The sequence below is a fragment of the Elephantulus edwardii genome, unplaced genomic scaffold (assembly GCF_000299155.1).
Source record: "Elephantulus edwardii isolate Elephantulus edwardi_28Jun2011 unplaced genomic scaffold, EleEdw1.0 scaffold00306, whole genome shotgun sequence".
Lineage (NCBI taxonomy): Eukaryota > Metazoa > Chordata > Mammalia > Macroscelidea > Macroscelididae > Elephantulus > Elephantulus edwardii.
Genome location: NW_006400056.1, coordinates 2367752 through 2389807, shown reverse-complemented (window position 1 = coordinate 2389807; position 22056 = coordinate 2367752). Strand labels below are relative to the sequence as shown.

At 44.7% G+C, this 22056-nt stretch overlaps 1 protein-coding gene across 1 annotated transcript in view; it reads left to right on the top strand.

Annotated features, from left to right (window-relative positions):
* Positions 1 to 21803, top strand: part of FGD5 (FYVE, RhoGEF and PH domain containing 5) — a 233993-nt gene extending 212190 nt beyond the window's left edge. The window contains exons 14-20 of the mRNA XM_006901054.1: positions 3866 to 3965; positions 4316 to 4453; positions 5127 to 5256; positions 7352 to 7482; positions 16606 to 16734; positions 21034 to 21188; positions 21767 to 21803. Coding sequence (XP_006901116.1) covers positions 3866 to 3965; positions 4316 to 4453; positions 5127 to 5256; positions 7352 to 7482; positions 16606 to 16734; positions 21034 to 21188; positions 21767 to 21803 — 820 coding nt within the window. The remainder of the gene's footprint in view (positions 1 to 3865; positions 3966 to 4315; positions 4454 to 5126; positions 5257 to 7351; positions 7483 to 16605; positions 16735 to 21033; positions 21189 to 21766) is intronic.
* The last annotated feature ends 253 nt before the right edge of the window (positions 21804 to 22056 follow it).

Below are 22056 nucleotides of genomic sequence, written 5' to 3'. Positions count from 1 at the left end.
TACCAAGCATGATGTCCCTCTCCAAGGACCAGTCTCTCCTTACAACATGTCCAAAGTATGTTAGACGAAGCCTCAGAATCCTTGCCTCCAAGGAGCCATCTGGTTTAACCCTCTCTAGGATGAATCTGTTTGTTTTCTTAGCAGTCCATGCTACATTCAATACTCTTCTCCAACACCACAGCTCAAAGGCATCAATTCTCTTTCTATCCTCCCTAGTCATTGTCCAACTCTCTAAGGCATAACAAGTGATTGCAAAGACCATGGCCTGTATCAGACGCACCTTAGTCTCCAGGAAGACACCATTGCTCTTCAGAACTTTGGAATGTCCTTAACAGCAGACTTTCCCATGGCAATACGTCTTTTAATTTCCTGGCTACTGGTGCCAAGAGTGTTGATGGTGGAGCTAAGCAAACTAAAGCTGTGAACAATCTCAATCTTCATCCATCATGATTTCAACATGACATACTTGGTAAAAATACCATTTGTCACCCCAGAGCTGCCAGTAGTTTTAAAGAATGCTCCTTCCAACCTGGTGAACAATTCTGAAGGGAAGCTTTACGAACTACGTATATAATGAGCTGCAGTGACTAACACTGCCCACAAGAGAGAGAACGTGGGCTGATACAAAACATTTGAGATTGCCTGGCCCACGTCACGAGACAAGCAGCGGGCAGGCTAACGCGCATGCTCAGTAGCGCCCCCCAGCGGAAGGAATCGGGATAGGGCGGAGCGAGTGCAGGTGACCGGAAGGAATGGATGTACTAAGATGGCTGCTTCGTAGACGCCTGGAAGTGCCGCCGCCGCTGGTGGCTGCTGCGTGTCCGAAACCATGGAGCGAGTTCTCCCCATGTTACTGGTGCCAATTCCCCCCGAGGCAACGGAGCGGCTGGGACCTCGGGCACAGCTACATAGAGAGCAGGAGGTTCTGGGAAGCCTGACTACTGCAGGCAGCCTCCAAGTACTTTCCTTGGCGTCTGGCGCACGGGGCGGGAGTAGTTGCTGTCTCCAAGGCCCTTTCCGGCAGTAAGTGCCGCCCGGAGGCGGGACAGTGGCGGGGGCGGTGGGGGGAGTGGGGGTGTGGAGGTGAAACCCCAGAACCTTGGCCCCGAACGCCTTTTCCCGAAAAGTCACTGGGGTGGCGGGAGAGGAGTGACAGTCATGGGAAATAACTTGACGCGAACCTGGTTTCCTCTCCGAATTCTCTTTATGGACCCTGGAGGGCTAGTGTCTGTTGCATCCTCTCAATAGGCGAGAGTTGAATGAACCCTGTTCTGGAACTCACATCGGAACTGAATGCTTTGTTGAATGCTTGTTAATAATAATCTGCCGTGCACCGTGCCTATGTTTTGTCAGTTAAATATGCCAGCCAGGGATCATCATCATATTTGAGTTTTCCCAACACATTTTTCTTGTTTCTGAAAGTGGCGCTCTCCACTTGCGGATTTTTAAGTTGCTTTTCAAGAGAGCTAATTTTCTTGAATTGACCTGTTTATTCAAAATTAGTGTGCACCCACTGTTCGGTAGTTAGCAGTGCCCCCCAAAATTGAATAAGAATAGTCTTATTCACGAGAGGCTCAGATGCTTTGTGGAAAGAGAAAACAAAAGTTTTTAAAAAATTAGTGTTCCGTTTCTATAATTTTTGGTCCGAGTTTAAGAAGCATATCGGTGAGTGATTTCACTTATTCTGTGTACTTGTTGTTTATTCCTGATCTATAGTTTCTTTTAAAAAAAAAGTAATCTCCCCAGAGAGAAAGTTAGTTCATTCAACAGTATTAGCATCTGTGAACACAGCCCTGTAAAGAAAGGAATGGAAAAGAAAAAGACCACTTCAAGTGTTTGATAAAAATATGAACTGAGAAAAGGCATACACATGAAATAATGAAACAGTCAAAAGTTAATTCGTGAAGTTATTAGAGAAGAACACAGAAGTTTTTTTAAAAAACTGATGGAACCGAATTTTAATTTAATGAAAACATTTCCTACAGGACAAATCTATAGCATTAAGGTTTTACCTACTATTAGTCTCAAAATGAATATTTTTTAATTGTAATTACTGTACATTTTATATTCTTTTCATTGGAATTTCTCTATCTTTCCATGTGGCAGTATAGTCCCTGTACTAATGATTTTCATGATATCATGGTATTCTGCCTTTTATATAAAAACGTGTCTGACCTTTTCCATATTTGACATTTAGGTTATTTTTAGTGTAAGGAATCAGGTATTGGGTGTCCACAAACAGACTCCCATCAGTTCAAGTATAAAGACAGAAATATAAAGTGAGTAAATACTTTTCTTTAATAATAGCACCAATCCAGTTTTCTGTAAGCCTGATATAAAACATTAGACTTAGCTATACCCTCTGTATAAAGAAAGGATAGAAGAAAATGAAATTTGTCAGCATTCTAACCCTCATTCTATTGCATTATTCTCGTTTGAGATAATTTTCTATATATTAACTTCATTAATTAGAAGATTTTGCATCATTAGTCCTTTCGCATCCTCCATTAGCTAGTATTGGTATTGATACCAACACTACTTTAAAAAAAATTATACAGGTTTATTTACAAAATTAAAATAAATTGTTTTCCAGAACAGGGTCTGCCAATTTCCCTCAACCCTTCACCCATCAAATTGTACAATCCGATGATTAATCCCCCCCTTACACACATCCTCATGTCTATGCTTCCACTCCCCCTACCTTGGATTCTTCTAATCTTTCTGCAATAATTGTTTTATACAATATTTGTCCTTGTGAGAATGAGTTAGTTCACTCGGCATAATGCTCTCCAGTCTCTCCCAAATTAGGTAGTAATTTACAAAATCGTTGCTCCTACGTGCTGTGTAGTATTCCATTGTGTGAATGTACCATAATCTCTTCTTGGTAGAAAGAGGGCATGAAGAGGCCCAAGGTAGAGTTTGCTTGGTGAGTTCCAAGGATAGGGCTGTCCTTCTCCTAGCCAGAAGCTGTCTTACCTTCTTGCTAGCCCAGAACCCTAACAGTACAACTCCCAGGGGAACTTTGATACCCAGAGAGCTTCTTTTAGGAACACCACAGCTAGCTGCCCACAGAGACAGAGGGAAGATCTGCCAAACTCAGTCACCTTTATCCCTTACCAAACCAGACCGAGCACTGGTTCTGCCAACATGGCCTGTAGCTGGCTGCACACTTAGGTGCCCCGGGCAGGGCAAGGGCGACACCTGGTGGACACTGTGAGAATTCTTCCCCATCTTCCAGCCTGTGTGTGGCTCAGCCCCACTCCACGTCCTGGAAAGCTCTGTCCATGGGGGTCATTCACCTCTCAGGAAACACTGCAGGTACTCTGAAACCTGGGTGTTGGCCGAGTGACTGAGAAGTTATGGGGAAAATGAGGGCGATGGAGATACCTTCACTCGCTCTGCTCTACCCCTATTCCTGCTTTGTGTGACCAAACTTCTGTCCCTGGCCAAGCAGCAGTTAGCCCGCAACATCTTTAGAAGATTTCTTATTTCTTATGTCCTTGGACTCCAAGTCTTCGTAATTCCTTGCTTCTGCAGGGGACACTGTCACTTGCTTGGCCACCTCAGTCTCATCCTCCTGGCCCACCAGGGAGTTAGCAGGGTGGAGAAACAGTCCCAGTGAGCAAACCGCTCTCTTTGCTGCTCCTAAGTGCAGAGACTGAAACTAGTCTGGAAGGGTGGCTGGATGCTTTGATTTCAGGTCCCAGCACAGCTCGGGCTGGTGGAGAGGGCAAAGGGCTTCTGTCCATGGGCACTGGCAGAACCAGCGCTCATTCTGGTTTGGGAGGTGGTGAGGGTGGTTGAGGAGCATGCTGGGTTGGGAGGAGCACTGCATGCCCCCGCTCACCCTGGCCGGTGCCCGCAGCTCCTGTGCAGAGAGGGATGAGTGGTACAGCTGCCTCAACAGAGCCCTTCCTGAGGACTACAAGGCGCAGGCCCTGGCTGCATTCCACCACAGTATGGAGGTGAGGGCGTGGGAGCTGCCCCAGCCTCAGGACTCTGCTTTCTGGGTACAGGGGGGAGGGCTCCTGTCCTGTCCAGGTGTGCTTGTGCCAGGTCCCATCCCTGGTCCTGCCTAATGAGGGCACACCTCCACTCCCCTCCCGTCTCCTCCCCTGCCTCAAGCAACCGAGAAGCACAGTGATCTCCCTTACAAATCCAGCCACACTTCCTAATCCCAGGCTAGGATCCTCACACACGGGGATTTTGAATTTTAGGCTGGAAAGCCCGCCCCACCAGACATACCTTCCATACAGAAAAGGGAACAGCCATCGGTCTGACTACACCCCTGCCCCCAATGATTCTGTTGCTCTAGATGCGGGAGCGACTGGGGGTGAACCTAGGGGAGCGGCCCCCCACCCTGGTGCCTGTCACACACGTCATGATGTGTATGAACTGTGGCTGTGACTTCTCCCTCACTCTGAGGCGCCATCACTGCCACGCCTGCGGCAAGGTGGGTTCCCTACTGGGAGAGGGCACCAACTGGGGAGGGGCAGGAAGGAGGGTACCTGTTGGGAGGTCTCCTGCTGGGAGAGGGAACCTGGTCTGAAGTGGGGAAGGGGTAGGGTACCTGCTCAGCCTGCAAGCTGGGGTGCCATCAGGTCCCCAGTGTCAGACATATCCCCGAGAGGAGGGGATTGTTCCCACCTCATTGATGTTCTCAACCCACGACTCCAAATCTGGCCCATTCCCTCCTGCATCACATCCTCCAGAGGAAAAGCCACCGGCCCTGTAGTCAGTCCAGATCCCAACAGCCCCGTGCGGGGAGGGCAGAGCCACACTCCCGCTGGGCAGTGGCCGACAGTACGGAATTCCAGTGAGGCCTTTCTCCCTTGGAGCCTCTCGCTGGAAATCCAACCCGCCATTTGGCTAGTACGTGAGCAGTTAGCACCAACCAGACAGAGATTATGGTGTGTGTCTGTGGAGGAAGAGGTGTAGTCACAGTCAGGTCCATGGACTCACGGCAAAGCAGGTCACCCTGCGCCGAAACGTGGGGCAGGAGAGAAAGGAGACACAAGTCAACTGTCCAGGGCTGGATGGAGGGGGTGGTGCTGGAAGAGATGGGATGGAGGAGGAGACCAGGAAGGCCAAGGACCCTCCCAAGCTCTTTGCACCTGGGCCTGCAGATTGTGTGCCGCAACTGTTCACGAAATAAGTACCCTCTCAAGTACCTCAAAGACCGCATGGCCAAGGTCTGTGATGGCTGCTACGGGAAGCTGAAGAAGAGGGGCGGGGACATCCCAGGCCTGATGAAAGGTAACGCCCGCCTCTGTGAGCCTTTTCCTGCCTTCCCTGGGAAAGCTGCTCACTTCCTGGAGGGAGGGAAGAAGGCTCAGGAAAAAAGCAACCCTGGAGGAGGGAACAAAGGATTTAAAGTCACATCATGTCACCTGTTCCCAGAATGCTTCTGGTGGGAAACTGATGTGGCCTCAGGAAAAGGGATCTGTGGTCACCCACGTTCAGTACACACCATCGTGGCTCTCATCGTACCATGGTGGTGGTAGCTGCCACAGGGTCCGTGCCAGCCCATCGTAACTGTACCCAGCAGAGAGAAGCATTGCCCAGTCCACCACCTTCCCCTCATTGTCGGGCTCCGGCCCATCCTTCTGTCCTTCCTGGGGGCACCTCTTCCAGCTTTGTACAGATCATCTTCTGCTGTTGCCCTTAGGGTTTTTATTGGCTGGTTATCAGAATCAGATCATACCCCGTTTTTCCTTAGTCTTACTCAGAGCTCAGCCAAGCCCACCGTCTCTGATCCTGCCTCGTCGATGATCCTGGAGGACAAAGTAGAACTGCCCCATCATTACCAGGACTCTACTTTTCCCACTTTTCTGCTTTTTATTATTCAACAAGTACATGGGGACTAGAGAAGCAAAGTTTAAATAAGCAAAAGTAAGGGGGTCTCCTGCATAGCATGACTATTAGAAAAATAGGATAGACAAAGGGGACAGGAGAGCAGGGAAAGAATGGGTGAGTAATGGATACTACGCTGGAGTGGGAGAAGGGTGGGACTCTGAAAGGAATGGATGATTGGACATTTGTGAAGGGCAGTTGGCAATCTGGAACAAGACGTGTTACAGAGTGAACTGGGGGAAGGCAGAGGGAGGAAAATGTATCAATGAATAAATGAAAACTCATCCTTCCTGTAAACTTTCACTAAAATAATAATTAAGAAAGAAAAGAGTAATGGGGTCTCGGCAGAAAGCCCATGGAGATGACACTGCATGAATAAGGTTGATGGGCACAGAGTTTGGGGCTGGAGCCAGGCTGGGCAGACACCCACACGGCCGAGGGCTGGGGGACAGGTGCATCAGTACCACAGGGCACAGGAGGTGCCCCTCCAGCCTCATTACCCTCCCCCCCTGACTCCACATTCTCAAGATCTGGAGCAGGGAGCGGCTGGGCAGATCTGGGCTTCTACTCTCCACACCCTGTTGATGTCAAGTCAGTTTTTCCACTATTAATTAATCATTTATGGAAATAAATGAAAATGTAAAAAGTAACTACAGTCTTATATAAAATTGTTGTTTGCCGTCCAGGCAGAACCAGGCCATAGCTGACTCCAGCAGGTTTTCAGAGGCAATAAATTGCCTAGGAGGAGATTGCCCATCTTTCTCCCACGGAGCATATGGTGGATTCGAACTGCATACCTTTGGGATCACAGCACAGCTTCTTACTAGTAGGCCACTAGAGGTCCCTCTTAAATAAAATACTGGAGGTTTTTACGTTTTCATTATTTTGTTTTAGGTTGTGTTTATGAGTTAAGGCAGTAGCAGACTACCATGTCTTTCTCCGACAGGGCAACGGGTGGGTTCAAACCACTGACCTGTTGTTTAGTGGATGAACACTGTTAACTGCTGTGTGCCCAGGGCTCGTAGAACTCCCTCCGTTTTTCATGGGTGTTCTGTGTCTGTGTTCCCTAGTGCCTTTTCAGGAAAGTTGCTGAGACTGAAAGCCAAGTGTTTCCCTGGTTCAGAGATGGGAATGAGCCATGGGAAGCGGCCAGGCAGGCCCTGGAGAGATCTTGCTTAAGTAAGGCTTTGCCCAAGCAGGGCCAGGCTGGAGAAGAACAGTTATATCCTTTGCTTCCTGGGACCTCGCCAAAGGCAGCAGAGAAGATGACTCAGCCCTAGCCTCATGCCTGTTAAATGACCCTAGATCTTAAGAAGGACCCAGAACCCTGGGGAAGCCTGGTGCTTCGATCCCTGTCACTTCCACCTGTCGCAGACAGGATTCCCTCAGTGAGGCTATTTCAGATCTGAATGGGGCTGGGAATGCTGACCTGACAGGGAAGGAGTGTGTTGTCCGGCCACTGCGATGTCCCTTCTCATACTGCTTCTCTTGATTACAGAGCGGCCTGTGAGCATGAGCTTCCCTCTGTCCTCACCCCGATTCTCAAGCAGTGCCTTCTCATCCGTCTTCCATAGCATCAACTCCTCAACTTTCAAGAAACCGAAGAAGGTCCCTTCTGCGCTAGCCGAGGTAAGGTGGGTTGGCTGGCTGGTGGAGGGCAGCGGATTTGGAAGGTCCAGTGTCCTCCCATGTGGATAGGATCAGGTTCTTCTCCTCAGACCCTCTCCTGGCCTAGCCTCAACCTGTCTCTTCTGGATCAAGAGAATTCCTGGTGGGAGAAAGTCTGGCTGTAAGAGCTGAATGATCACTAAAAAAGGCAGGGCCCAGGCTCTCCTGTCCTTGAAAAGAAGCCCACCACCAGCATGACTGAGGCATGATGGTGGAAGAGCAGGCCTGAAATGATTATATGTGTGCTAGCCCTGGGTCTGGGTCTTCCTTGAGTCGGGTTGCTTGGGAATGCAGCCCAAAATGGGTGGTAAATTCCATCTAAGTCTAAATACCAGCACAAGACCAGTAGTCAGCAGGTATTGAAAGGGAACGTTGAAAAGAACTTTGGAGAGAGAACCAGTTGCTGTTAAGTGATTCCAATCCAGTGACCCTGTATGTCAGTACAGAACTGTGCTCCAAAGTGATTTTTCTGTTTCATTTGTATTTGTGTGTGTGAAAATTTACACAGAATATTTTACTTCCATTTGGCAGTTTCTGTACACATTTGCTCAGTGGGATAAATGACATTTTTCACAGAGTGTCATTGTGTTCCTTGATTGCCTTCTGGATGTGGTGCTCTACTTTCCCTGCCTCTCTCAGCTTCTCATCTTTGGTTTTAGCAAAATTGTTGACCTTTTGGTCTCAGATAGCTGATTTTTTTTTTAGTGGAGCAGCTTCCTCACAGGTGGTATCTTTAGTTTGTGTGTCAATCGGTTATTTCCTTAAGAGGTGACCTCAGGGCATAGTTTTTGCTCAAACTTTAAAGAGTGTCTCTGGGCAGTAGTCTCACAAAGTCTTCTGGTCCCAGCTGGACCAGTAAGTCTGGACTCTTAATCATTTGAGTTCTGTTCCATGCTGTTCTCTCCTTCTGTCGGGGTCCCTCTGTTGTGACTGATCAGAATGGCTGGTAATCCTAACTGGGAACCGCCCAGTTTTTTAGTCTAAAGGGTAGATGAGGCCCTGTAGCCTCTTAGCCCTGTAGACTAGTTTCTTCTCTGAAATGTGTATTTCATCTTTATCTTTTACTCATGATGAATAGAGACCAATAGTTGTCGACTACATGGCTCCTCACAGGGCTTTTTAGGATCTCAGGTGCTTCTTAACCTCACTGAGAATACAGAACATGAAATAAGGGATGCCAGGTGGACCAAGTTGTCCCACGAGACAAAGGTTCTAAGCCTTCAAACCAGGAAACCTTTCTCACAAAAGAATTTGCTTGTATCTGAGGGTGTCCTCTCTGGAAGTATATGTGTACACATACATACTGTTTGATCTGTACATACTTGTGTGCTCACTTACTGTATAAGACCATTATTGTAGAATGAGTGTGAGGATCCAAGGCAGGGAGGAGGGAGCAGAGGGGTGAGGATGGGAGTGGTGGTGCTTAATCATAGGGTTGTATAATTTGATGGGTGGAAGGAGGTATGGGTAAAGGAAAGGGGAAAGATCTTGTGTGAGAAACAATGTATACAAACTTTGTAAGGAAACCAGTATAAAATTAAAATTTTATAAAAAGAAAAAGAATATCATCCATGAAAAACACAGAAGGTCATTACAAAAACAAAAGGGAGAAAAGACCAAGATGGATGTCAGAAGAGACTCTGAATATTGCACTTAGGAATGCAGAGAAGCCAAAGCAAAGAGAAGAAATCTGGAAGTTAAGGAGCTGAACAGAAGATTTCAAATGGAAAGACAGCATGGTATTATAACAACATGTGCAAAGAGCTGGAGTCAGAAAATAAGAAAGGGTGAACTCGCTCAGCATTTCTCAAGCTGAAGGAACTGAAGAACAAATGAAAGCCTCGAGTTGCAGTACTTAAAGGTGCTATGGGCAGAATATTGAATGATCCAGGAAGCCTCAAAAGATGGAAGGTGTACACGCATGGAAGAGTTTTGTGTAAAGATCAAGAGGCAATGGTGGTGAAGGAGGAAGTTCAAGCCCTAAAGGAATTGGCAAAAAGCAAGGCCTTAGGAATTGATGGAATACCACTTTACATGTTTCAAGAAACAGAAGCAGCCTGGGATGTGCTCACCAGTTTGTGCCAAGAAATCTGGAGGACAGCCTTCTGGCCAACTGACTTGACCAGATCCACATTTTTTCTCATTCCAATAAAAGATGATCCAGTAGAGTGTGGAAAGTATCTAACAATATCACCAGTATCATACATTTGCAAAATCCTGCTGAAAGTGATCTAAAATCAGCTGGAATGGTACAGAGACACAGTCCCTTTCCTGATTTTGAACTATGCAGTGTTTCCCCTGCTCTGTTGTGAGGACTGTTTCCTGGTCCAAGTATAGGTTTCACATGAGCACAATTAGGTGTTCAGGGATTCCCATTCTTCTCAATGTTAGCCACCATTTCTTGTGATCTACACAGTCAAAATGCATTTGCACAGTCAATTAAAAAATCCGGAAAAGACTGTGTCAGGGCTGTGTCCTGTCTCCATACCTTTTCAATCTGTATTCAGGAGGCAGGGCTTTATGAGGAGGAATGTGACATCAGGATTGGAGGAAGACTCATCAACAACCTGCATTATTCAGATGGCACAACTTGCTTGCTAAAACTGAGGAGGACTTGAAGTGTTTGCTCCAGAAGGTCAAGGACTGCAGTGCTCAATATGGATTGCAGTTGAGCATCAAGAAAAAAAGATTCTCACCACCAGACCAATCTTTATAATAGGTAGGGAAGAGATTGAGACCATCAGTAATTTCATCTTGCTTGGATCCACAGTTAGCACTCTTGGCACGAGCAGTCAGGAAAGAAAAAAGACATATTGCATTAGGAAAGTCTGCTGTCAGGCACCTCTCCAGAGTGCTAAAGAGCAACAGCGTCAGTCTGGAGACCAAGATGCACCTATTCCATGGTCCAAAGGCCATGGTCTTTGCTGTTATTTGCTATGCATCAAGGAACTGGACAATGAGTAAGGATGACAGAAGAATCATTGATGCCTTTGGGTTGTGATGCTGGAGAAGAGTATTGAATACACTATGGACTGCCAAGGGGGAAAAACCCCAGATACGTCCTGTAGAAGAAACCAGATTGCTCCTTGGAGGCAAAGATTTGGAAGCTCCATCTCACATACATTGGGTATGCTGCCAGGAAGGACAAGGCCTTGGAGAAGGACATCATGCTTGGAAGGGCGGAGGGTCAGTACAGGAGAGGAAGACCCTGGATAAGATGGATCAGCATAGTTACTGAGGTCATGCATTTAGGTGTGTCATAGACGGTGAGGTTAGCCTAGGGTAGGGCAAGGCACAGGGCTACTGTTCATAAAGTTTGCTATGAGTTGCAGTCAACTGGACAGCACCTAACAAGAGGGTGCCCTGGTGGCCTAGGGGGATGGAGCTATGCTGCCATCCTGAAGGTTTGAATCCATCAGCTGCTTCTCGATAGTCTCCTCCTATGTGATTTACTGCCTCTGAAAACCTGCTGAAGGGTCAGCTTTCTACCTAAGAACAACCTTACAACTGATGAACTGATTGTATTATATCATATCGTGTGGGATGGTTTAATCAGAGTAATTGCAAAATCACTCAGAAAGGCCTAGCCAAGTTGATACATTTTGGGAGGAAACCATTCCATCCATAACACAGTAAGTAGGGAGGGGAGGAGGTAATCACAAAGGCATAAAAGAATATAGAATGAAAAATGATTTTTTTCCTTCTCTTTCCCAAGAATCCTTCACTCCCATCCCAGAGGTAATCACAACCAAGTTTCTTATTAATCCTTCTAGAAATGTATATGAATATATATGCACACACACAGAAACGTATGTGTGCATCTGTGGAGCCCTGAAAGCATAGTGTATTATTACATGATGTGCTGCTAGTGCATTATTTCTTCAGCAGTTCTAATCCTTGAATCCACCAGCGGCTCCATGGGAAAAAGATGAGCAGTTCCTCCCATGAAGATTTGAAAATTCCATGGGGGGTCACTGTGAGTCAGGATCCATTCAGCAGCAGTGAGTTTGAGTTTGGGCTTCATATATGTAAATATGTTGTTGATACGTGCTGTACAGTCAGCTGTGACACATAGTGACTGTGACTAGCAGATCAAGGCCTTGCCCTATCCTGTGCATCGTCATAATCTCTGCCCTGCTCAAGCCTATTGTTGCAGTCACTGTATCATTCCATCTCATTAAGAGTCCTCCTCTCTTTTGATGACCCTCAGCTTTCTAAGGACAGTGTATTTTTCCAAGGACTGTTCCTTCAAAGCAGCATGCCAGCGTATGTGAGACAAAATTTCACCATCCTTGGCCCTAAAGAACTCCCTAGTTGCATTTCTTCCAAGATAGATATTTCTTCCTTTAGCAGCCCATGGGATAATCAGTACTCTTAGAGCACAGTTCCAAGGTGTCCTTATACCTCTTTTGAGCCTCCTGTTCATTGTCCAACCTGCATACTGAAGCAATGGAAAATACTTTTGTTCTTAAACTGACATCCTTGTTCTTTAGCACTTTAAAGAGATTCTTCACAGATTTTCTTGTGTTACACATCTTTTGATTTCTTGCCTGCTACCACAATGGGTATCGATTGTGGATCCAGGTAGAAGGAAATACTTAACAACTTCAACTTTTTTCATCTGTCATGATGTTGCTTATTGATCTGGTGGTGAGGGTTTTTGTTTTCTTGATTTGAAATGTAATCCACACTGAATTCAGGCTGTAGTCTTTGGTCTTCATTCAAGTTTTCATCATTTTGTGCAAGCAAGATGTATTATCTACTTACCTCAGGCTGTTGATGAGTTGTGATCCAATCCTAATGCTGCATTCTTCATAGAGTATAACTTCTTGCTTTATTCAGCATACAAATTGAATAGGTATGGAGAAAGGATACAAGCCTGACATTACACACCTTCTCTGGTTTTTTTTTTAATACATATGCTGTCAGGGACCTTTCCAGAGTACTGAAAGCAACGATGTTAGTCTAGAGACTAAGGCACACCTAGTGCAGGCCATAGTCTTCACAATTACTTGTTATGCATCAGAGAGCTGGACAATGACTAAGGATGACAAAAGAAGAATCGATGTCTTTGAGTTGTGATGCTGGAGAAGAGTCTTGAACATACCATGGACCACCAAGAAAACAAGTAGGTCTATTTTGGAGAGGGTGAAGCCAAGTTTCTCCTTGGAAGCTAGCATTCTGAAGTTCTGTCTCAGATACTTTGGACACGTGGCCAGAAGAGACCAGTCCATGAATAAGGACATCATACTTGGAAGGGTGAAGGGACAGCACAGGAGAGGACAACCCTGGATGAGATTAATTGATACAGCAACTGGGGCAATGGGAGTTGGTGTGTTGGAATTAATGAGACTGGCTCAGGGCAGGGCAGGGATCAGAGCTATTGTTCATAGGGTCAGTATCTGCATATGTTGTTGTTATGTGCCATAAAATTGACTACACCTCATGGTGACCCTATGAACAATAGCTCTGAATCTTGTCCAATCTTGAGCTAATCTCATTGTCTCTGACACACTTACCCCCACTGCCACAGTCATTGTGTTAATCCATCTCATCCAGGGTCTTCCTCTCCTGTACTGAACCTACATGCTACCAAGCATGATGTCCTTCTCCAAGGCCTGGTCCCTTCTGGCAACATGCCCAAAGTGTGTGAGATGGATCTTCAAAATCCTTGCTTCCAAGGAGAAAGAAACCTGGTTTCACCTCTTCAAGACAGACTTGTTTATTCTCTTGACAGTCATACTATGTTCAGTACTCTTCCAGGGCCACAGCTCAAAGACATCATTCTGTCATCCTTAGTAGAGCAAGTAATTGTAAAGATCATGCCTGGAATAGACACACCTTGGTCTCTAGACTGACACTGTTGCTCTTTAGCACTCTGGAGAGGTCCCTGACAGCAGATTTTTCAAAAGCATGTTGTCTTTTGATTTCCTGACTCCTGGTGCCAAGAATGTTGATTGTGGATCTAAGCAAGATGAAACAACCTTCGTCTCTTCTCCATCTAATGTTGTTATGTGCCAACAAGTCGCCTACTGCTCATAGTGACCCGGCGTACAATAGCTCTGAATCCTGTCCTACGTACACACACACCCCACCCCACCCCATGCAAATGTGCATTCATAGATCCTATTTTCTCCCAAAAGGTAACATAAAACTGAATCTTATGTACACTTTTACTTCTAATTTTAGGTATCATTCCATATAATAGCATACACATAAATCTCACCTTTTTGGTGTAATTTGTGGTTATGTCATTATCTGCTGAACTAGACCTTTCCCGAACATTAAGACCACTCAGCTTCCTATTTAGTGATGGTCTGCCTGAGTCAAGCTCATATACTCTGAGTAACCCTTGGGTTCTGACTTTGAGCACCATTATTATCAATCAAAGAGCGAGCAGGCCTTCTGGAGTCAATCTCATATGATCTCCGTACCTTATGGCTTGACCTCAACTAGCCCCTTGGTTGTTTTTGGCCTAGCACAGACTATATCCATTCCACAGATCTGCAGGGACTGCAGAAGAAATGTGCTCCAAAGTCTCTGATCCTTTCCCCTTCTCCCAAGTACCCAACCTCAGTAAGACCTGCCTCTCAAATTATGAAAATGAGCTGCCCCAGGGGAAACTTCCAGAGGGATGCTACAAAGCACTCTTTTTTTTTTTCTATAATTATATTTTATTAATTTTCATAAACATTTACAGAGATTTTGGGCTTCCACTCATTCATTGTTGCACTATTCTCTCTACCCTCCTCCCAGTTTGTTCTTGTCCAAATGCCACAGTGCTTGTCAAAGCAGTTCTGATTAATCTTCTTTGTCAGTGTATCCTTTGCCATTCCCTATCACTCCTCCCTGAGAGAGACTTCACCCTGAGTCATAAGGAAAAGGGGACGGCGTATTCTCTTAGCTACTTCCTGCTGAAAAGGGACGCTGTGGGTTTCAGGGTGAAGATCTTCTCTCACTACTCTAAAGGGCCCCTTTGGCAGTAGGAAACACATAGACCCTTATGGAGATTGATTTTGGAATTCAGATGCACTCATTGATTGTGCTTGGCTGTACATGTACATATCCTTCAAGATGTATCATGGGGGTGTTGCAACCTAGAAGACACAAATTTGACTAACAAGTTATAAGTACATGAGTCCAAAAATTATGGAAAAGTAAAAGAAAAGATTCTTTCATTGTTTTACAAACCCTCCCCCAGGTCCCCTCCACCATGCAGCCCTCGCTCTAGTCTCCTGTGATGACAGAAATACCCAGTTACATCTCTCTTTTAGACGGTTCTCTCCCTCCTCTGCTTCAGTGCAGTATACATTATTGAACCCATCTTACTCAGTGTCTGACTTCCTGTGGTCTCTGGTCTCTTTCATCCACTGATGCAAATGAGGAAGGAAAGCCAGTGTCTGCCAGAAAGGGTTTCAGTATCTTTGTCAGGGCAGGATTTATACCAAGTTCCTGGTACTTTTCAGAATAGCCTGAGCTGGTTGTGGATTCCTTTTCTGCTGTGGTAAAAGGAGTATTTGCTGAGATCTAAGTTTTTACAATTATTCTTTGGCCAAGTAGGGATTTAACCTTCATTAGGCTCCTCCATTCCTCTGAGCCCATTTTTTACAGTATAGTAGGTTTGCTGAAAATTTAGCTTCCCTGGACCATTGTTTTTAATCTGATCCAGGTGCCTCCCTTTTGCCTCTCCTGCTTAAAAGGCACTGCTCAGATCCCACCCTGAGTTCCCCTGGGGGTGTAGGCTCTGCTCCAGTACTCCAGTGAATGAAGCCTGAATCCAAAACTCTCTGACCTTTCTCCTTGGCTCCCCTGGGGTACCTGCTTCTTCAAGAGCTGTGTGAGCTTCAGAGCCTAAAGAAACACGAATGCAAAGTTTGGAGTCTGGAAAAATTGGAGGAAAAGTACATTGTAAAAATGATGGAATAGTTCAGTAGATTAAACATTGAGGGCATTTTTTTACCCCTGTGCTTTAATGTCTAATCTGATACTGATCTTATTGAAATGTAGTTGCAGCTTTTCTAGCCATAAAATGAGAGATCAGATGAAATTATATCAGAGCCTGGCCTTTCTGCTCTGAAAGTCTGATGAATATATACTGAACATTTCACTATATTTTTATATACACTTTCAGAGGTTTTCCCCAGACTGCACTATCCCTCAGAGGTGAAGTTCCTCTGTTCTCTATGCATGTTCTATTTGCTTATGTGCTATTTACGTGGGCGTATTATATGTGAAAATATGGATTGGGTCAGGTATTATGCATGTGTCTTTTTATTCCCTTTTTACTAGAAAGGAAACTGAGACTTAAGAGGAAGGTAGTAATTGTCCTGTTCAGCTTAGGGAGAGCCTGGATAGCAGCCCCAAATTGACATTACTCCCAGACTGTGTTCTTAAAACACAATTTTAGTTGTGGTCAGGTTGACTCCAATTCATGGCCACTCCATATGTGTCAGTGTAGATCTATGTTCTCCACAATTTTCAGTGGCTCATCTATTGGAGGTCGATCATCAGGCCTTTCTTGAAGCCAATTTCAGGTGGAATCAAACTATCAACCTTTCAGGTAGCAGCTGAACATGTTAATTGCACTACCCCATGACTCCCCTGCGTTCTTAACCACCACAGAGAATATTATTTTTCTGTTCAGTGGAATGATTAAAACAATAAAAAGAGTACTCCCACTCTCTCTCTCACTCCATTGGGCACATCATCAACTCTTCAGGCAAATAGTACCAAAGGATCCCTCCTTAAATAAAAGAACATGATAAGCTGAAAAACTTAATCCATTTTAGAAGGGAGAACCTCTTGCCTAAGTAGCAGCAGTTTTGTGCTGGCGAGAGGGGACAAGAACTTTAACTAGGGGGTGCAGCACTTCTGAAGGCAGCTTTGATCTCCTGTAAGTAAAATCCTGTTTCAAACCATGAAGTTTTAGTTTGTTGACTTTATATTTGATGGGTCCTGAGACCGTAATCAGGTATCACCCTTCAAAGCCGTATAAATGCTCCAACATCTGGTGTGCAGTGTCATTTTCTGTGTGCCAAGTGCTACCACCTGAGACCCTGAGCACTTCTGCTTACCTCCCACCAGGTGGCTGCTTCTGGAGAGGGCTGTGCCATCAGCGGCTATCTCAGCAGATATAAGAAGGGCAAGAGACACTGGAAGAAGCTCTGGTTTGTCATCAAAGGCAAAGTTCTCTATACCTACATGGCCAGCGAGGTAGGTATTAAACCACATTTTGTGCAAAGGCATTTAAGGTTTTGGAGGGGAGAGTCTGAGATGCTGGCACTATACTTATTTTAATCCCTTCTTTATTGAGCAATACCTTGTGCCCACAGTTGCTATGGTCACACCACCTCTGGCAGCTCCAAATAGAAGGAATTTTCCATTTCTTTGTGGCGATAAGAGGTGCAATCAGATGTTAAATAGGCGACCACATGTTAAATTCCACTGCCTCAGCATACAGTGCAAGCAAGACACTCAGTAAAGCTCCTTTGTGCTTGCCATTTCAGTCACTGGAGGCAAAATGTAGCAGCTTAGAGTGAACTCTTGTTAGTTGCCTTCAGTGGACTCCAGTTCATATTTTTGTGTGCTTTTAAGTCAGAACTAACTCATAGCAGACCCTACAGTGGGTTTTCAGAGGCACTAAACTGCATGGGAGATTACTCATCCTTCTCCTGTGGAGCCGCTGGTGAATTCGAATCGTGTGCCTTTGGAACTGCAGCACAGCTGCAACACAAGGCCACCAGAGCTCCCGTCCAGCTCATGGTGACCTTATCTATGTAATAGAACAAAACAACACCTGGTCCTGCACCATCCTCGTAATCTTTGCTATGTCTGAACCCATTGTTCCAGCCATTGTGTCAGTGTATTTCACTGAGGGTTTTCCTTTTTTCACATAATGCACTTTTAAGACATTTGGTCTTTCCTGATGATGTATCCAAAGTAACCAAGATGAAGACTCACCACTCTTGATTTTAGGAAGAATTCTGGTGGTATTTATTCCTAGACTAATTTGTTCAGTGATATGTCACCAACACCATGATTCATATGGATCAGTTCAGTTTTTCTTAAGATAGGAAGAACACACTATTACACATTTACTATATTAACTTGTGCAGGTCTTCTAAATAATACTTGAACATGTATTAAATCAGTTTTTGTGAATACTGTGAGACATGGGACGCCAAGTTCATTTATACCCTCCCACCCCCCAGATACCCATTTATACCAGCACCAGTTGCTGAAAGACTTTCTGTTGGTGTCTTTGCTTTGATGTCATTGTTAAATGTCAAACAAATTCATAAATTTAGGTCTCTTTCTGGACTCTATTGTATTTCATTGATTTATGTCAGTACGAAACTGCCTTAATTGCTGTAGCTAAGTGGCAAGTCAGGTTGTGTTAAGTCCTTCAACTTTGTTCTTTTCCACTGAATGCTGCGAATTTACTCTCAATCTGTGTGTCTCTGGGTACATCTCACCCAGTAGTAACCGTAGGGTTGGTGTCACCCTTCCTCCTAACCAGCATACTTTCTTCTCTTTCAGACCATACACACTTTGTATTGTATTAACAATTTTAATCACAGATTAATAGGTGATTGTTGTTGTGTGCTGTCATGTTGGAACTGACACAGAGCTGACCCCCAGCAGGTTTTCAGAGGCATTATTGTATCACATGGGAGGAGACTGCCCATCTTTCTCCTACAGAGCAGTTGGTGGATTCAAACCACGTACCTTTGACTTGTTAGCCCAGTTCCTAAGCCACTAATTGCTTAAGTGTTTCTTAGATTTTATAAGAACAGTAGTCCCTTAGCAATGGATCAACACAGTGACTACAGCAGTGTTCTCCAGCACGTCAGGGATGATGAGATCCACTGTCAGAGTAAGCTCAGTGGCAAAGGTGGAGCCTCGCTAGTGGTTCGAATCCAACAGCCAGTCCTTGGGACAAAGGTGGGCAGTCTCCTCCCATGCACTTTAGAGCGTCAGACACCCCATGGAGTTAGTTCCAACCTGACAGCAGTGAGTTTGAGGGATAGTTTTTAAAAAATATATTTTTATACTCTCATATATTTTCACCTCTGTAGTTTTATTGGTATGCATATATTTATCATATACACTGTGTTTCATTCACATCCATAGTGGTTTTTGTGTGTTTCACACTTTCCATCATTGACATTATGTTTCATAGTCATTCCCGTACATATTTTTTAATATTCAGTGTTGCACATTTTCCTCCCTCATTTCCCTTCCCCCCTCCCAGAATCTCTTACTGCAATGAATCTCTTATCCCAGATTGTTGTCATATGAGATTTGTTGTTTTTGTTTTAAAAAACAACAAAATAGGCAGCTCTGCTGGCTTAGTCCATAGGGAGTTTCCTGCTAACCCAAAGGTCACACCTCTTGAATGGTTTGAATCCATTAAGCAGCTCCTCAGGAGAAAGATGGGCAATCTCCTCCCTTTCCATTTACAACCTTATAAATTCAATGGAAGATCAGCTGTGAGTTGGTTCCAACTCAAGGGCAGTGGGAATGAATGAGAACAACAAATTGGAAGGTGTTCTGAGGTGCAGTCTGTCATGGAATGTTGCACTGCCAACCCAACGCTGACCCTCTCTCTCATAGTTGGAATTCACCAGTGGCTCCTCACGAGAAAGGTGGACAAGCTCCTCCCGGGTGATTGACAACTTTGGAAACCCAAAGAAGGGTCAGCTGTGAAGTCACTCAGGGGAAAGGAGTTGAGAACAACAAAGCTGTTTTCTAAAATCTTTCTACATTGAATTATATATATGATGTTGTTGTTATGTGCTATCGAGTTGCCTGTGACTCATAGCGACCCTATGTACAACAGCCCTAAACCCTCTTCTATTCTGTGCCAATCTTATTGTCTCTGACAAACCTACCCCCATTACCCTAGTCACTGAATCAGTCCATCTCATCGAGGGTCTTCCTCTCTTGCGCTGTCTCTCCACCCTCCCAAGCATGATGTCCTTCTCCAAGGACTGGTCCCTCCTTGCAGCATGTCCAAAGTATGTGAAAGCTTCAGAATCCTTTGCCTTCAAGGAGCAGCCTTGTTTCACCCTTTCTCAGATGAAGTTGTTCTCCTAACAGTCCATGATATATTCAACACTCTTCCAGAACCACAGCTCAAAGGCATCAGTTCTCCTTCCGTCATCCCTAGTCATTGTCCAGCTCTCTGACTCATAGCAAGTGATTGTAAAGACCATGGCCTGTATCAGGCTCACCTTAGTCTCCAGCCTGACATCATTGCTCTTCAGTACTTTGGAGAGGGCTCTGACAGCAGACTTTCCTAATGCAATACTTCTTTTATTTCCTGACTGTTGGTGCCAAGAGTGTTGATTGTGGAGCCAAGTAAACAAAAGCTATTTACAATCTCAATATAGCATTATTAGTAACTTAATGGAAGCATTTTTGGATGTTTTTCCTTCTTTCCTTCAATGAACACTTCACTCTCAAAAACATTTTTTATATAGGTTCACAAATACCAATTATCACAGTGTTGTAGCTGAAACAAAAAAAAAAGTATCAGTGACTGTAAACACATCAGCAGCAATGAAAACCGTGCACGTATGCATAGATGGGCAAAACCATGCAGTGTGAAGTGTCATAATTAGGCAATGATGACAGCACTGACTTGAGTGCATTAGGAAGTTCAAAAAGCATCGTGTTTCAGCTTAGTTTGTATATTGTTAGTACAGCCTTGTAGGGAGCTCAAGTGGCTTAGTGGGAAGGAGCTATGCTGCCAACCGGCAGTTCACACCCACCAGCTGCTTCGCAGGAGAAAGATGGGCAGGCTCCACTAGTGTGATTTACTGTCTCTGAAAACCTGTAAGTCGGTTCCAGCTCCATAGCACAGAACAATAATAGTGTATTCATATGTGTAAGCTGGCCTTATGAAAAATTTTCATATTGTTACAGCAAACTACAGGGATATTGGTAATAAAAATAATAAATTTTGCACAAAAGTTTTAAAGACCGTCATTTTGATGCCCTCTCCTCTTGACAGTGTCACCTCGTGCAACCATAGCCCCCCTCAGCCTCCACAGTGACACTGCTGACCTTGTTCACAGTGTCATAGCACAGGAACCCTGAGTTCTTCTTCAGGCACTTGTTAATGGTATGGAGAAATGAGTTAGGAAATCACAAGATGCTGTCATCACTAATAAACTGAGTCAGTGGGAAGAATAGGGGTCCAAATACTTGTTCTGCCTCCAATTAGCTGCCTGATGTTGGAAAAAGGATTTTCTGTAAGGTTCTGTTTCTTCTTTGATTAGGGGAGCTTCTTCTATGACTACTGTGAAAATTAAGAAAATGAAGACCTAGTTCTTAGTAATAGGCTGTCATGAAATAGTACATTTCTTTCCTTATTCTAGCAAGATCCCATATATGGTTCTTCATGTATCTGAGCTCTTCATGTACCTGAGATTGGAGGTGACAGTAAGAGCCAAGCTCCAGACTGTGTGCCATGCAGTGCTTAATTTCACGCTCTCTCCTCTGCAGGACAAAGTGGCCATGGAGAGTATGCCTCTGCTGGGTTTCACCATTGCTCCAGAGAAGGAAGAGGGCAGCAGTGAAGTAGGACCAATTTTTCACCTTTACCACAAGAAAACTCTATTTTATAGCTTCAAAGCAGAAGATACCAGTTCAGCTCGGAGGTATCAGCATCAGTAACCTTTTACCCCGCATGCCTCTGTCTAAAGGAAATAAGTTGATACGCAAGGCTTCAGCTCCTGTTCTCTAACCATCACATCTTATCATGCCTTTTCATGCCAATGCATAACAGCAGAATTCTTTATTGGTCTGAAACCCTAGACTTATGACAGATAATACATTTAGACAATTCCTGTAATGTGTGCTTTTTGTTCTTAGATGCTGTCAAGTGTGACTCACAGCAACCCTATAAACAGTGGATCTGAACCCTGCCCTGTCCTGTGCCATCCTCATCATCTCTAATATACTGGAGCCCATTGTCACTGTGACCATTCTGCCTCACTGAAATTCTTCCTCTCTCACTGACCCTCCACCTTTTCAAGCATGATGTCCTTTTCTAAAGTCTAGCGTCTCCTGATAACCAACTGTGAGACAAAGCTTCACCATGTCCTAGGCCTTCACTAAGTCCTAGGGAAACAAATGTGAATATGACATGGTCCCTAACTTCAAGTTCAGTCAGGTATTATAGATTCTGTGGCCAGGCAAAGCCATAAAAGTCAGTCCTTGCTCTTTTCTTTTGCAGATGGATTGAGGCCATGGAAGATGCCAGTGTGTTATAGCAGTTCCCAAGTGTGTGGACTGAGAATATACTCTTAGTTTGATATTTGGACTCTCAGAAGCTGAACCTTATCTCATCTCTGGATATACGTCTGGATTCAGCATGGAGCGTGACCTTTTTTGTCATAACCCCCTTTCTTTCACCTTCACAAATGGAGTCTTCAGCAAATATTTATAGACTTCTTCCTTGTGTTTTCTACCCTGTTATAGAAACAGTTCTTATCCAACAAAGAGTTAAGAGTTGGTAACACAAAG